Here is a 17,811-nt window from a genome sequence, read left to right as displayed (position 1 = left end):
AATACATTTGGCCAAATGCATAATTAAATATTGTTTTCGTTATTTGCAATTTTTATTTTTTTTATGAAAATTTCTTTACCCACCTCCCTATGGGGGTCACCCCCAGCGAAATCCCAAAATTACCCCTGCTTCGGAGATGCATCTCCAAAGTTTTTTTTTTTTTTGAATTTTCATACATTTCGGAAATGCATCTCCGAAAACACCAAAAAAGTGGTGTTTTCGGAGATGCATTTCCGAAGTAAAAAAAAATTCAAAACCGTGAATATTTCGGAAGTTCATTTCCGAAAACATTTCTGCATATACAATTTTCCCTCCTTCACTATTTCATCATTTTTTCTCCAAACCCTCTCCAAAACTCAATCAATCTCCATTAATTTTTCGTCTCAAAATCAAGTTTCAAACCGTTGATCACGTTAAAGGGAGCATAGAAAGCTACAATTTTAGGTAAACATCTCTCATTTCATCCCCTATTTCACTACATTGATTCAACAAATTTATGCTGAAACCTGCGATGGTTCGGAAGTTCATTTCCAAAATATATTACCTAACAAATTTCGGAAATGAACTTCCGAAATATGCCCGCGGTTGGGACAAAAGACAGGCCGGATGAAAACGGTAAAGTTATCAAAGCCGGTGTTGTGGTTGATAGGATAATGGCGGCATGGAGGGAAATTTTAGATGCATACTCCGAAGAGGTGTATACCGAGAAATTGGTACACTTTAGGTCTTTGTGTGGTTCCATTAAGACTTTTTGTCATTACGTCGAATCCACCATTCTTGACAAAGTCAGAGAAAAAGTCGTGTGCGCTTGGACAAATCGAGTTAGACATCTTGGTTGCACCACGACTAACCGAGTTGAATCCGCACATGCGGTCTTCAAGAGGTGGTTGGGTGATAGCAAGGGAGATTTGTGTCGGGGATGGGACACCGTGAACCAAATGCTTGAAAATCAACACAATGAAATTCAAACATCGTTCGGTCGGAGCAAGACGGTTATGGAACACCGGTATAAGGGCCAAATTTTTTTCTCCCAATTGATTTACAACATATCCCGATCGGGTTTGAATTTTTTGTTTCATGAAGCGAAGCGGTCGGAGACCACGGGGCCGGATAGTTCTTTATGTGGGTGTACCATTAGAAATACATACGGCCTTCCATGTGCATGTATACTTTCAAAAAAGAAGAAGTTGAATTCACCAATATGCATGGATGAGGTAGCCGACCATTGGAAGAAGCTTCATTTTGATGATTTTGACCCGCTGAAAGAAAATGACTCCAAAATCACCATCTCCGACGAGTTGGAAGTGATAATGGAGAAGTTTGCTAAAGCGGATGACACAATGAAAATGCACATGAAAGAACAATTGCGAAAAATTGCATTTCCGGAGACCACCGATTTGAAACCGCCATCTCAACCGGTTAAAACGAAAGGTGCACCGAAAAAGTCCAAAGTTACACAAGAAGACACATCAAACAAACGATCTCCTTCCTACTTTGAATATGTTGATGCATCATTCCCGGATTCACCGACACCGAAGTCCAAGTGTAGTGGTAACAAGGGAGCCCGTATTTCGAAGCCACCTCGCACACCGCTGATCAAAAAATCATCGATTGTCTACATTGATGAGATGCCACTTTTATGCACAAATATATCGATAACATCGTTGATGTTGGAGGCGACGGCAATTGTGGATATCGGACCGTTGCGGGTTTGCTCGGTAAAGGGGAAAATAATCACACTTTAGTCCGACGGGAACTTATTGCGGAGTTGACTTCGTATCGGGACATCTACGGCCGACTATATTAAAATCAAGAAAAGTTTGCGAAAATTCATGATTCACTTGTTCCATCACTTACCGGTATCGCCCCGGTTTCGAAGTGGATGTCATTCCCCGATATGGGTCATCTAATAGCAAGTGCATATGATATGGTGTGTGTCGATTTGACGAGGTTTGGACTAAGTAAGACTTTCTTTCCACTTCATAGTCGACCGCCATTGGACGCATCGAGCCGCATCATATGCATCGGGTATCTACGATCGCGGCACTTCGTCCAAGTGTTTTTGAAACAGGGGTGTCCTATACCGGCTACTTCTTGTCAATGGACGGCACATCGTTCAAATGAGGCGGAGACTTGACCGGATCCTTTCGTTTCAAGAATGGCGGAGTTTGAAGAAATGATGAGCCAAGAGCGCGAGCAAAATAGAGAGCGGTCGAAGAACGTACCTATTTTGGACTTAGGATCCACCGATTGGTTCGGTGAATTTTAGTTTGTTCCGGATCGTTTTTTGTTTGTAATGACCATTTTTGTATGTATTGTTGTTTATCATGTAAAATCGGACCGATTCAATACATATATAATATAAGTATGTTTTATGTCATCATTGTCTAATTTATGTCTATTTTGAATTCCTTTTGTATTTTTTACACAAAACATCAAGCAATCAACAAAATGCAAAATTTACATATGTCTCTGCATGATTCGGAAATGAACTTCCGAAATATACTTGTCTGCCTCCAATTTTCGGAAGTTCATTTCCGAAAAGACCACTGAGCAGGATAAGGTTTGTTGGGCCATCATTGCTCCAATAAGTCTATAAATACAACACACTCTTATTCATCCTCTTCACACCAGAAAATACAAATGACACAGACCTACCTCCACCTAGCATTCGTCTACTTCACCACCGGCTACCCGATGCCGTTCCAATTTCGCTTCTCGCGCGACACGCCGTTTGCGGAGTTGATAACGTCGCTCAACACGCTATTGCAATATCCCGAAAATCGAAAGGTTGTCAAGCTCGAGTACCGCTCGCCATCGCTTAACGACGAGGGAGACATTGAGTTCACACCTTTTGAGATCAAGAACGACGAAGATTTAGCGGTTTTGTGGACAACGTTCGACCGATTTTCTTCGAAGGGTCCGATCGAGTTGGACGCGAAACTTCAAAGATCGGGGGCCGACGTTATCAAAATGTTGACTCATCCTCACCTACCCGTGTTTAACAATATGTAACTTTAATCTTATGTAATGTGATCGATGTAATCTTCATCCGATTAAATAAAGCGAATCGTTCTTGTTTGTTATTTTTCTTCTGTCCATACCTTATTTCGGAAGTGCATTTCCGAATTCCTCCAAGGGGGGTGAATTCGGAGATGCACTTTCGAATACACCAATTTTCTGAAAAACAACTTTATTTCGGAGATGCATCTCCGAAATCAATATTTTTCATTAAAATATTCACCTTTTCGGAGATGCATTTCCGAAAACACCTTTTTTTTCAATAAAAGTACGTTTTCGAAAATGAACTTCCAAAACAAGGAGTATTTTTGTAAATTCACCAGAAGTGACCAAGAAGGTTAAGAGGTGGGTAATGAAATTTTTTTTTTATTACTAGTTGTTGTTCTAACAAAATAGTTATATTAAACATGTTCTTTCTTATAAATTAGCTTGAGCAATTACTCATCCTTGCAAAATACTTATAAGATGAGGATAAACTTTATTCATAAATAATTGTTATGGACTTATCTCATCTAATTTATGTATATATTTTTCAAGAGACAACTAATTTTTAAGATGTGTAACTCAATTTGACATGTTTGAATATTTTAAGTTGAATCAATTTTGTTTGATTGGTTCTAAAACTTTTGTTTTTTGTCTTTTAGCATTGTTAAAAGGTAGTACTCATCTAATTATAAACAAGGTAGAAATGGAAGCTACAACTTGTAATTAAAATCTCACTTACACGCGCATGGCTTACGCGTCCGTACTTGCATGTTACATTAAAAAAAGCAGATTATAAAATAAGCACGTTGGTGCATGACACGTTTACCATAGAACGTAGATGCTACTTTTGCATGAGTCTAATATCGTAACGCATTGTGATTGGTTGGTGCATCTTACAAGAAATCATGATCTTATTATTGCCTTCTAAAGTTAAGTAGGGGACCCCAAAATATTATTAATTTTTTTTCTACTTTAATTTTTCTCTACTTTTAATAAGACGAGTAAAAAGTAAATTACAGAGGTGAGAAAAAGAACAAGAGGAAAAGAAACAAAAGTTACCAAAAAAGAAACAATATGAAAGTGGGGAATCATGAAACCAAGTAGATTTTGTTTGATTTTTATGTGTCAATCTAGCAGAGCCCGAGGATTTGTGTGGAAACCAGTTCAAAGGGGGAAAAAAAAGTGATAGCTTTCATTTGAGATTTTAGCCTGTTTTTATTTTATGTTGATTTGATCTTTCTATATGAAAAAGCTATAAAAGTAGACATAAAGAATCCTATCTACCTAACTCCAAACCCAAAATCAAGTGGCTTTTACTTTCAAATTTGTGTATTTCATCTTTCAAGTGTTTATTTGAATTCAGTCTAGCAATCAAAATTGATTCAATTGTTAGAGATACAACTCATATTTTATGTAGATATAGATAATTTTTGAAAATTTCTTTACCCACCTCCTAACCTTCTTACCCACCTCTGGCGAAATTATCAAAATACCCCTTATTTCGGAAATACATTTTCGAAAACGTACTTTTATTGGAAAAAAAGGTGTTTTCAGAAATGCACTTCCGAAAACACGAAAAAAATGTGTTTTCGGAGATGCATTTCCGAAAACACCCCCTTTTTTGAGTTTTCGGAGATGCATTTCCGAAAACACCCCTTTTTGGGAGAGGGAGGTGTTTTCGGAGATGCATATCCGAAATATTCCAAGACCAAATTTGTCTTGGAATGTTTCGGATATACACTTCCGAAATAATTTAATAATTATTAAAAAATTAAAATCAAGGTGAATCAATACAATTAATAGGTATAAAATGAAAGTGAATCAATAAAATGAAGGTAAATCAATAAAATTAAGGTGAATCAAAATTTCCTAAACAATTTTAAAGATAAAAATTATTTTATTAAAATTATTTTAATTATGAATCAGAATATAAATATATAAATATATAATCATAATTATTAATTTTGTAAGTGAAATATATAAATATATAATATATAATTGTATTTTATTGTGAAAAAAAATATATAATTGTAACATTTATGTGCTTATTATTCATTATTTATGCACATTTTGAGCATTAGTTTTTATTCTATTTAAAATTGAAACAATTTTATTATTTACTTTAATTAATTGTTCATTATTTATGCACGTATTTTTTATAAAAATAAAATTTATTTATGTGTTAGAAAAAGTTGGAGAGATTTATTTAATTTTATAAGAATTAATTATGATTTGATAAGATAAAAATTATATATTACCAAAAGTAGAAAAAACTATTTTAAGTAAGAATCATGAATCACTAACTTGTTGTTTCTAACCAGTGAATTAAAATAATATCAAAGGTTATAAATGAGTGTAATTATAAGTGTAATATATTGGTGTAATTTGAGCCCTCCTCTATATAAATATATAAATATATAAATATATAATAATTATTATAAATTAAAACACTCATTTCTTTAATTTTTATAATTATTATATAAATATATAATATATAATAAATTTTATAAATATATAATAATTATTATAATTATTATATAAATATATAAATTAAAACACTCATTTTTTTTAATTTTTTTTATAAATATATAACAATTATAAATATATAAATAAAAAATTATAACTTATTTTGTAAGTGAAATTATTTTAATTTTTTTAATTAAAATTATTTTAAATTTTAAAATATGAATTAGGATAGAAATATATAATAACTATTATTCATAACTCATAAATTATATCAAAATATATAATTATTATTATTCATTATTCATAAATTATATCAAATTTATGATATGTGAATTAATTAATATCCTAAAATTAATTTTTGGGATTTTTTTAGATTTTTTTTTTGTTATTTCGGAGATGAATCTCCGAATTAGTCAAAATCCCAATTTTTGGAATTTTTTCGGAAATGCACTTCCGAAGTCTGGAAAAAATTTAAAAAAAAAAAAATTTCGAAAATGCATTTCCGAAGCGGGGTAAAATGGGTTTTTCGCTGGGGGTGACCCCCATAGGGAGGTGGGTAAAGAAAAAATCTAATTTTTTAATCTTGATGAATAGTGCATTTTTCCCCAAAAGTTTGGTATTCGTCTTTGCAACCATTTGCAAAGGGCTTATTTAAAGAAGAGGCAAAGTTTTATATAAATTAGGGTAATATAAAAATTATTAGTATTTAATAGAATTCGAACTTAACACCTTTTAAAAAACACATTTTCAAGTCTTCACCAATGACTTAATCTTTAGGGTTAATTCATCTGTGCTTGTTGAATTTATATCAAATGGTGTAAATTTCAAATAATTATTTTTTACTTTTCTTAAAATTAAAAACAATTGATTTCATAATCTTTATATCCAATCTTGAATCTAACAAGCATTAATTTACATGAAATCATGAAATCGAAACTCATAATTATATTAGATATAGTTTTAGGTTATAATATAATAGAGTATGTGTATGAAGAATATTTTGAGACTTAACTTATTAATTATTGATGTTCAAATATGTATACAATGTCGGGTTACTTGCATGTCAAGTAACTGAATGCAACAAATTCCCTAGAAAGTAGGAGGGTGGTAAAACCACCATAACAGAAAACAAATATTACAAAATAATATATTTAATACCCTCCCTTAAGCTGGAGCAAAATTGTTTGATGTGCTTAACTTGGATAAGATCAAAGAAAACGGTTGTTGTTCGTGTGCTTTTGTAAGGATGTCTACAAGTTGCGCAAAACTAGGAATAGACAATAAATGAAATAACTTAGCATTGAATTTTTCTTGAACAACATGACAATCAATTTCGATGTGTTTTGTCCGTTCATGAAATGTGGCATTGGCAGCGATATGGCGAGCTGATTGGTTGTCGCAATAAAGGAGAGCATCAGTGGTAAATGGAACGTGAAAATAGTGAAGAAGGTATGTCAACCATTAGAGTTCACAGATAGTGGAGGCGATGGCACAATATTCAGCTTCAGAGGAAGACCGAGAAAATGTGATTTGCTTTTTGGATTTTCAAGAAATGGGAGAGTCTCCGAGAAAAAAGCAGAAGCCCATGATTGAATAATGAGTGTCAATGCATGATGCCTAATTTGAATCGTTGAAGGCCTTGAGTTAAAGAGTGGAATTGGATGAGAAGAACAATCCTTGAGATGAAGATTATTTGATGTAATGCAATACGCGGTAGGCAACTTGCAAATGTGTTGTGGTTGGAGACGACATGAATTGGCTAAGTTGTTGTACAGGATAACTGAGAGGTCGAGTGGAGCATAAATAAATTAGTCTACCTATGAGTATTTTGTAGGCAGTGGGTCAGTGGGAGAAGATTCGTTAGAAACAATGTATTTGTGAGATTTTGGCACGGGTGTAGGAGCTAGTTTGGCTACAATGAGGCATGTGTCAAGAAGTAATTCAAGGGTATATTTTTGTTGACATATTGAGATTCCAAGAGATGATCAAACGACTTCAATGCCTAAGAAGAATTGAAGATTACCGAGGTCTTTAATTTTGAATGAAGTGTCAAGTATGGATTTCAACTGTTGTATTTCTTCCAAGTCATTACCTAAAAGAATCAAGTCATCAACATACATGAGAAAGATGGTATGGTGTCGCCAATTGATCTTGGTGAAGAAGGAATGGTCAAACACGGATTGCTTCTACTATAAGGAAGCAAGAAAGGTAGAGAGTTTGGAAAACCATTATCGACTGACTTACTTTAAGTCATACAATGATTTCTGAAGCTTGCAAACATGTTTAGGAACAAGTGTGATAAAACCTAGAGGTGGTGTCATATAGACCTCTTTTTCAAGTTCACCATGGAGGAAGGAGTTGTTCACATCAAGTTAGACAAGGTGCCATTATTTGGAGGCAGTCGTTGCCAAGAGAAGCTTGACAATTGTGAGTTTGGCAATTGGAGAGAAAGTGTCCATGTAATCAATTCCCTCTGTTTATGTGTATCCCTTAGCAATTAATCGTGCTTTGTATCGTTCTATAGAGCCATCAGCATGCCTCTTTATTTTATACATCCATTTGCACCTGGTTTCCTTCTTGTTAGGTGGAAGTGATGTCATGATCGAAGCTTGCAAGGATTGTAATTCAGGGAGCATAGCTTGGTTCCAGCATTCATGTTGGGATGCCTATTTAAAAGTAGTAGGTTCAACTTGAGAGGTAAGAGAAAAAATATAATGATTTTAGATGAATGACATATGAGAGTGAGTAAAGTAAGGTTAAAGAGGAAGGTTGTGGTAATGCGTATGTTAGATTGAGAGGAAATGATGTTATTACAAACAAAATCATCAAATTTCTTAGGTCTATGTATGACTTTGTTGGATATTTTGGAAGTGATGAGTGAAGTGGAATATGGGTAAGTGGTAGAGAGTTGGTCATTGGTAGGTTGAGTTATGGTTTGTATAGGTGTTTGTGGTTGAGGAGGTAAAGGTGGAGCTTGGATAGGAGTAGTTATAGGTGTAGGTGTATCTGATGTATCAGATGTTGGGACAAGAGGCTGAACATTAGGTGGAGTTGGTGGTGTATCATGGGAGTCATGAGGTGTGTCAAGAAATGGGAGATTATAGTCAAGGATTCAAGTAGGTTGAAGAGAGGTGGCATTACGTGAAATGAAGGGAAAGTAATCTTCATAAAAAGGACACATTTTTAGATAAGAAGATTTCTATGGTTTGGAGATTCATGATGATGTACCCTTTTGTATATTGCTTGTATCCAATAAAAATTCCTTTGGTTGCATGAGGATCAAAATTTTGTCGCCCTTGGATAATGGTTGAGGCAAAAACATCACAACCAAAAACCTTGATGTTGTCATAAGTTAGAGGTGAACCATAAAGCATTTTATAAGGAGAATTTGAGCTGATGACAGGAGATGGTAACCTATTGATGAGAAAAACTGCATGACTGATGGCAAAGTTCCAAAAAATCTTTGGTAATTTGCATTAGAACATGAGGGCTCATGCAACATTGATAATATGCATGTGTTTCCTTCCTGCAACAACATTTTGCTGTGGAGTCTCTATGAAAGTCTTTTGGTTGAGGATGCCTTTGTCTGTTAAATAATTATCCATCAAGAATTCCTTGCCATTGTCAGTTTGAATTTGCTTGACAGTTTTGCAAAATTGTGTGAGGGCCAAGCTAAAAATTGCATAATTGTATCTTTTTTTTCATTAGGAAGGCGCATATGTTCCTTTTGAAATCATCTACAATAATAAAAAAATTAAGATTAGCCATTGATAGATAGAGGTTTGAAAGGTCCCCAAATGTCCATGTGAATTAGTTCAAATGAAGAGACAATTTTGATTGTGATTAGTGGAAAAGAGAGTTTAGTTTGTTTTGCATAATGTAAAAAATCACAAATAGTATTAGAATGATCATAAACAATAAGAAATCTTTGCTTTATCTTATTAATAGCATTGTGTGAAGGGTGTCCAAGTCGGTGGTGCCTAAGGCTAAACTTATTGGACACAGTATAGTTACATGTACTGAAAGCTACATCAATGTGTTCAGAAAAATAAGCATAAGAATACTAAGTAAGTATGTACAAGTTAATGCAAACTCTAGCAAGCCCAATCATCCTCACGGAAGGTTTTTCTTGAATAATACAAGAGCAATGATAAAAAATGAGATTGCATTTGTTATGAAATGACAATTGAGATGCAGAAATGAGATTGCAGTTGAATTCAAGCACAAAGAGAACATTGTATAAGGTTAGGATTTCATTCAATTTTGACAGTTCCAGATTTGGTAGAGTTAATGTGGGATCCATTAGGCAGTTTTATAATAATAGGTTTGATACATTGATAAGAGTAAAAAATATGCAGAGAATAGCAAAAGTAATTTGTTGCACCTATATCAATGATCTCATTCTTACCTAAGAAAAAATTAGCATGATGAATATAGTGAGAATGCAAACCCAAGGAAGATGTATGAATGACATGAGAGTTAGATTGGCTAGAGTCTTCCCTTTTGCTTAGCAAGGCTACAAGTTTGTTGCGCATGACAGGTTTAATTTCAACCTTGGTATCTTGATGAGCATTGGTGTGAGTATAATGGTACGGATCTTCGTCATAGCTTTCCACGTTGTTGGAGGAACTAATCTTGTCCTTGAACTTGAAGCCTGGTGGAAATCCATGTTTGAAGTAACATGTATCAAGAATGTGACCATGCTTGCCACATAAGAAACAAACCTTGAAACTTGAGAGGCATCGACCTTGATAGTTAGGTTTGCCATGACCCTTACCTTGTTTCTGCTGAAATTTTCCATTGGCATATGAATAGTTTGTGCTGGTGAAGAGGATTTTGGCAAATTCAATAGTGATGTTGGTGCTCAATTTTCTTTCTTGTTGCAAGATTGATGAAAAATCTTTTGCAACATCGATAAGAAGCTCAACCATGAGAATATTAGATTTTACATGGTTGAAATTTTTAGTTTCAAGAAGCAGATAACATACTCCGCGTGTCCTTGCTTTTTGATGGTGACAGTTGCACCACGTGAGCAATTGGGAAGAGGTCTAAGGGTTTCCAAATCTTCCCATGAAGTTTTTAATTCATTAAAGTATGCAGTTACAGTTTTGTCACCTTGATGAATTGGGTGGATTTGTTGCAATATATCAGAGAGACGAAAGTGATCACCTTTTGAGAAACGATTAGAAAGATTTATCCAAAGTAATGTTTTATTATCAATGTAGATCGTACTTTGAGCAATGTTCGGTGATAAAGATGCAAAAATTCATGCAAGAACAGTGTTGTTGCATCGTTCCCAAGAGTCGAACAAGGGGTCATCTTCGTCTCTTGCTAAAATCTTGTCATTATGAATTTGATCTTGTTTTTGCTTAACAGGGCCCATTTCATGGAGACTCCAAGATTCATAGTTATTTTTGGATAGTGGTGGAGAAACAAGAATGACACCCGAATTTTCTTCAGGATGAACGTAATATGGGCTCAATTGATCAAGAGTGGGGTTTTTAAGTTGGTTATAGTTGTTGTTCTGGTTGTTGTTGTTGTCAAAACTGTTGTGATTGTTGTTTTGTTTGGTGGGGTCATCTTGATTATGATCATCCATTGTTGAGGATTGTGATGTAGCTCAATAAAAATGGAGGATGAAGGACGAAAGTGAATCTTCCAAATTATACACAACTGATATCATAATTGAGTATGTGTATGAAGAATATTTGAGACTTAGCTTATTTATTATTGACGTTCAAATATGTATATACAATATTGAGTTGCTTGCATGTCAAATAACTGTATGTAACAAACTTCTTAGAAAGTAAGAGGATGATATAACCGTATATAGATTGCTTGCCGTCAGAAAAGTACGCTCTCACGCATTCACGTGTAGTTGTATGTTTGATCAAGATCGAATGGTTCAGATTTAAAGCAGATAATTTTAGAGAAACTAAATTTGTTTTTTTTAATCGTACGATTAAGATCAAACGGTCTAAAATATTTTGACAGCGTGAATGCGTCAAAGTTTTGACTGCAGCAAATTCTATTTCGATATAACCACCCTACCATAAAACTAATATTACAGAATGATATATTTAATATAATATCTAACTAGTTTTATATTAAAAAAAAATTAGATGAGTTTAGTTTTGAAAGAGCACTTTTTTTTAAAGTACTACGCATAAAGTTCTCACGTGAGAAGTTGAACCCACAACTTTTTTTTAGAAGAACTAACTTATTATCAACTTAGTCGCCTTTATTGGCAAACATCCAACTAATTGAGCCACAACTTTTTTTTAATTTAAGAAAAGTCTCCTTAATTTGTATTGAATTGAAAAATAAAGGAGTATACACTACTGTTAAGCACTAGCTATAGGGAAGAAACAAAATTTGAATAGAAACATAATTAGCCAGTTAAGATTGTCTCAGATAAGACACATCTAAATTTAGTGCGCGGTCCAAATAGCTATTTGGCACATAGCTAGGCTCTAATTAAAGACTATAAATCCAAATAGACCATAGGAAAATGACTTGTTGACAAGCAGTATCTAGTTTGCTTGATAGGATGACACTGACTTTAACCAATTAATCACTAGTTCATATTCCTGTCATGCATCACCAAGATTAGTTCGAACCTTTCTACATAAAAATCTTTGCCCTTTAATTTGATGCATGAACCTTTATAGAATATAAAGATTCACATTGATTTCACCCCCAAAAATATTCATTTACAATATGGTTGCACTTTAATAGTAGTAATTGATTGGGGAAAGAAATATATGAAAACAAAATTACAGAGAAAAACAATCTACTATCAATCTATCTAGCTAATAACTAATAAAATCTATAATTAATTATTATTATTGCTATTTAAGTTGGTTTCTGGAAAATATTTTCTGACCAGGTGCAAGAATAGCCAAAGGATCAAAATTTTGTTTTCTCTGAACAAATCGATTCCATTTATCGCCAAAGTGACGCATCCAATTCTCCTGTGACAAGTAGTGAGGAAGATATAGCTTGAAATTGAAACCCTTATTGTAGCATAGTTGAATTATTGCATTGTTTTGTGCCACCAGTTTATCAGTAGGTGGTCCCTTTGGTGGTGGTGGAATAAATCGAAGCAATGCTATTATGTAGAAAATGTTGCTGTCTGGTACCACTACTGAGTGTCTATCATCCCACCTGATTAGTAATCATAAAAACAAAAACACTTCATTATTAATCAAATATTAATAATTTAATCTAACAAATTCATAATACAAGATGACAAGAATAGTAGTAGTATTGGATTTCACAAATTTCTAGAAGGAGATTTAATTAAGGGAAAAGCATGATCTTGGTCCACCAAGTTGAATGAAACAAGTCCTATATACTTTTCAACATCATTCATTGTATACGAGATTATGAGTCTTTTTTATGAGTCTTTTTTAGGACACCTAGAGAACTTACTCAAACCTTGATCTTATGAATCAGTTATTTATGGTGGTTTGGTTTGGCCTAACAAAAACATGCAATGTAATGTCATGATAATGTTGATAGTGAATTAATGCATGAAGTTGATTCATTAATGCATGAAGACGATGCGCGTGATTTGAAACAGTTGCAGATAGGGCAAGGTGGGGGAGGGGACCCTTGAGGAAGAGGGAACCAAATTCTAATCCTTGGAAAAAGCAGAGCATCAATATATCCCTGTGTATGTGGAACCACAAGGGAGATTTTGTTTTAGTGTGTCAGAAATCATATCCAATTTCAAGAGAGAATACAAAACTTGGTGTCACTGTAATCCCGGTTGGCGAATAAATATCACTGTCCATTCTTATTGGCAAAACTGATCATGAAAGATATGTTTTTTATGGAATGCCAAAATAGTTTCTCCTCATTTCAAAAACAATAATGAAATGTTTTGGTTTATTAAACAGTTTTGAAAATTATGCAGATGGTGGCTCCAGAATTTTCAAATTGATGTTAAAGAATCAGAATTTAAGATGGATAAAGTTGAAAAAAAGGCAATATCTAATAGTAATCATAATTTAAAATTACAAAAGTAACAATTCAACCACTTATTCATTCCAATTGATATTAAAAAGTATTATAATTAGTATTATGTGCATTGTGCTATTAGCTCTGTTTATATGGCTGCCCCACCAAAAAGGAATGTAGGTTCCCAGTTACCTTATTGGCCAACCACAGGCAAGGAGTGATAGTGAATAATAATAATAAAGATAGGACAAAAATTGCCTTATAAAAATACATATATTTTTTACAATAAAATAAAATAATTTGATAATAAAAACACTTACTTTTTATGGTAAAATGACTTGCATGAACAAAGAAATAGTTGAAACTATACAATTAAAATACAAACAAGTAATTTTTTTAAACTGAAAAAGAGAGAGTATATATATTTTAAGTTAGTATAAAGTACGAACAAGATGAGATAAAGAAGGTACAAACCGCAGGGTGATGAAACAACTGAGGTTACTATACGACCAATAGATGGTGAAGTATATGCCAATGAGGTCCCATTCCAGTTCAAAACAAGTGCAATATCACTTTAGACCCACCCTTAAAACCACCCTGTTTAAAATCAGTGGTCCATCGCGGTGAAAGAGCCAAATTGCTCAGGTGATTCGTATACAATATTATTTCCGTTTTTTATTATAAATCGTTTTGACAATAGTCGATTCATAATTCAACTGGTTAATCTAGTTGATTTAATTCGAGTTTGAAAATATTAATTTAGCCTTAATTATTAAAAATTACTAGATAATACTAACTAATTAAACCTTTCTTCTTAAGAGATAGTACTAATAAAAATACTTGCAACTATAACTGTGTAATTGTACTTACTTGCTTCGCAATAGTGGATAGACTAGAATGGGACCACCAACCCCATGTTTAAGGATTTTTTTGAACACTTCACGATCAAAATCAGCAATGTCGGATTTGGACACAAACATGTTCAGCCATGGATGAGGTGCATCCCATATACCTTTAGCTTTTGCATCCTCTTCTACACGCTTCACACGTAACAAAAAATCCACATATTTCACGTCATCCTCAAACTTTACACCCTCAACAAATCTCAGCCCTCCAAGCAATCTATCCACTTTCTACAAAACCAAGGGTATTTACGTCATTCAAAAATATCCATAACAGCATAAAATATTTTAAACATTAACACTACAGATTCCAGAAAATGATGGTTTTTTGGCCATTTTCGAAACCGTGGGGACCGTAAATAAACGTCAGCGAGATCTCAACGATCAGAACAAATGAAGCACTCACTGATGTTACATGACCATTTTAACCTTAACCAAAAAAAACCCAATTTTACTATTTTATGCTAATAACTAAGGAATCAAAAGAATAGAGTACTGTCCCATTTGGTAATTTGAAACCAACAACACAGGCTTTTAAGTAGAGGTATTGTGTCAGAAAATCCAATGGAAGATACATTACGACCGTGTAGTCAGTTTTCCCCCAACCATAGCCATTTCCTCTTCAGATATAAAAATTCAAATTCCAAATAAATAATGAAGAAAAATAAAATCTCAAACTCCAAAACTAACACTTATACCCAAATGATATGTGACGTTATGTAGTATCAAGCTTATGCCAGAAGAGAATTAAATAAAACCCCTCCATTTCTCAACTTCGTACATGTCTAGGTGAAATCTGCATATATTTGACTTTTCACTCGGGTCCCACCTAAATTTGTTTCTCTAATAATCAACTGGTTTTTTCAATTAATAGTAATAAATTATTTTTCATCAAAAAAATTATTTGCAAATTTGATAAATTAACTAACTAATTAATTAATTAATTAATGTGATTATCTAGTTAGGACAGTTAATTACCGTGTCAACATCGGAAGAGCGAGGGGTTTTACGATAGTGAAGAGCGAGTTCTAAGCAATAGAGAACCGGTCCGGCTGAAGAAGAAATATGAACCGGGTCAAAGTTTTGGTTCGAACCCATCGGAATTGTGGGCCATCCATTACAAGGGTCATCATTATTAGCCACAACGAACCCTTCCACGTAATCAAAACCGTCACCTTCTGGTAGTGTCACCAGCCACTCTGCATCTTTAGTAAAGTCATCAAATTCCGAGTAAATCACCCTTATCCATCTCACCTAATCAAAAAAAATAATAACAATAATTAATTCAATAATAAATAATCTCTTTAAACTGGCTTAGACAGACTCAGTTGATAATTATGCAGAGACACCAGATAGAAGTCTTGGATGAAATTACCATATCAGGGGCTTGTTGAAGAATGATTCTGGCTCTAGTGATGATACCAAACTGACCGAGGCCACCAAGTGTTGCAAAAAAAAGCTCAGAATTTTGATTTTCGGAGCAAACTAAACTTTCACCTTTCCCAGTAACGACTTCTAATTCCGTTACGTTTGCCGTTTGTGGTCCGTAACGGAAAGTCTGACCACTGACTCCGGCGTTAGATAACGTTCCACCCACCGTTAACCCGAGATAATCAGTCCACGATCTCGGAACAAGCTGAAACTCCGAAACGCAGCGTTTCAACACTTCTTCCCATAATGCCCCTCCCGAAACGTCGACGTGTGGAACACCTTCGAGATAGAGGAGTTGGAAATGTTCCTCCGCGGTGGCGCGCATGTCGAGGACTAGTCCTTTTTCCGCCATGGCTTGGCCGTTGATGGAGTGGCCGTTGCCACGTGCGGCCACCGTAAGGTTTGTGGCTATCGCTGCTGCTTTGATGGCTCTCGCGACGTCGGCGGTGGAGTGTGGGCGGATGACGGCGAGGGGGTTGCAGGATTTCATGCCGCCGAAGTCTTTGGTGGCGATGGAGTTTGGGGCGAAATGGAAAGAGCTTAAAAGGGAAGAAACGTCATCGTTTGGAGATGATTCTGTGTCGTTTCCATGAACGAAGTGTTCAAATTCAAGGCAAGCTATCATGATGTTTGTGGTGTGAAGTGTTAAACGTCGTCGTTTAGAGTTTGAAGCTTTTGCTATGAGAGTTTGAGTTGGAGAAGTGCGTGGTGTTGGTCTTTAAATAGCGGCTGTTTAGGATTTGTTGTAATAATTGTATTTTATTTTTTGGTCAAGAAGAAAAGAAGCTAATGGAACTTTAAGATTCTATAATCAAATCAAAGATATTAGCATTACGCATATGTTTTTGGAGAAGTATTTTGGATTTTTTTACTGCTATGCCACTTATTTGAAAATTATATACCAATATGTTATAAGTTAGAATTCACGATACGAGCAAGCAATATATTTTAAGCTAAAATTCATTTTGACGGTAAAAGTTAAAATCAACTATATTTGAAAATAAACTAAATATTTCTAAATCAATTATGACTACTAAAAAGTGAACTCAAATACAATTTTAACTATAACCAATTTATCAAAATTCTTTCTATTAAAAATCAAACACACAATTTTAACCAAAATCAATTTTATTAAAATTAATTATATTGAAATCAACTAAAATCACCATATAACCAAACGTATAAAATTGAGCTTAGCCAATAAAATTGATTCTAAAAAAAATACCAAACCAACATAAATGTGATTTCTATATTTCTTAATATATAAATCACATTAAAGCATTAATATAATTAACATTTAAATGTATTTAATGCATTAAAGGTACCAAACAATACATTTAATGCATTTATTGCTTAAAACATTAATATTTAATTAGTTAACTATTTTAAAATATTGATGTTTTAAGCAATAAATCAATATTAATGTTTATTATATATTAAGAAATAAATTATTGTATTATTCAAATAATTTAATTTAATTGATTCAGTATCGGATTCAATTTTGAGAAATATTTATTTATTGGAATTGATTGGGGAGCATTATATTAAATTCAATTAGTAGTTTAAATAATTAATTAATTAATTAAAAATATTATTTAATTATTCCAAATTAAAAAAAATGAAGAAAAAACAGTTTCCGGCCAAGGGTTGGCCGAACCCCAACTAACAAAAAAAAACAATACAGGGTCGTCCATGCATTGGCCGAATCCCAACTGAAAAAGTGACAATTGGGAAAAGATTCTAACTTGTGGCATATTGGTATATAATTTTCAAAAAAGTGGCATAGCAGTAAAAAATCAGTATTTTGTAATTAAACTTTAAAAAAAAATACATAGAATGTTTTCTAAGCATTTTGTCCTAAAATTTTAAAAATCTATATTAACACTCAATCAATCAGTGTTGCTTTTTGAATTACTTATTCAATTAATTAAAAAAGAAAAAACATTCATGTAAATAATATACTCGATACTTTAAAACTGAACTTTTTTTTTGCAGGAAGAAAATTTTGTATTCCAAAAACTACTCAAGTACATAAGTCAAT

The 17,811-nt window shown here is 33.6% G+C and overlaps 1 protein-coding gene across 1 annotated transcript; it reads right to left on the bottom strand.

Moving 5' to 3' along the window:
- Positions 1-12,109: 12,109 nt before the first annotated feature.
- Positions 12,110-16,564, bottom strand: LOC131596382 (cytokinin dehydrogenase 7). Its single transcript, XM_058869015.1, has 4 exons — positions 15,715-16,564; positions 15,318-15,593; positions 14,308-14,570; positions 12,110-12,639 (listed from the first exon to the last, which is right to left on the bottom strand). Exons 1-4 carry the CDS (start codon positions 16,393-16,395, stop codon positions 12,324-12,326), a joined length of 1,536 nt encoding a protein of 511 aa, XP_058724998.1. The 5' UTR covers positions 16,396-16,564; the 3' UTR covers positions 12,110-12,323.
- Between the last annotated feature and the right edge of the window lie 1,247 nt (positions 16,565-17,811).

Source organism: Vicia villosa, linkage group LG4, assembly GCF_029867415.1.
Source record: "Vicia villosa cultivar HV-30 ecotype Madison, WI linkage group LG4, Vvil1.0, whole genome shotgun sequence".
In the NCBI taxonomy this organism is placed as follows: Eukaryota; Viridiplantae; Streptophyta; class Magnoliopsida; order Fabales; family Fabaceae; genus Vicia; species Vicia villosa.
Note: the sequence above shows the minus strand (reverse complement) of the source record. Positions and strands in the feature narration are given on the sequence as shown.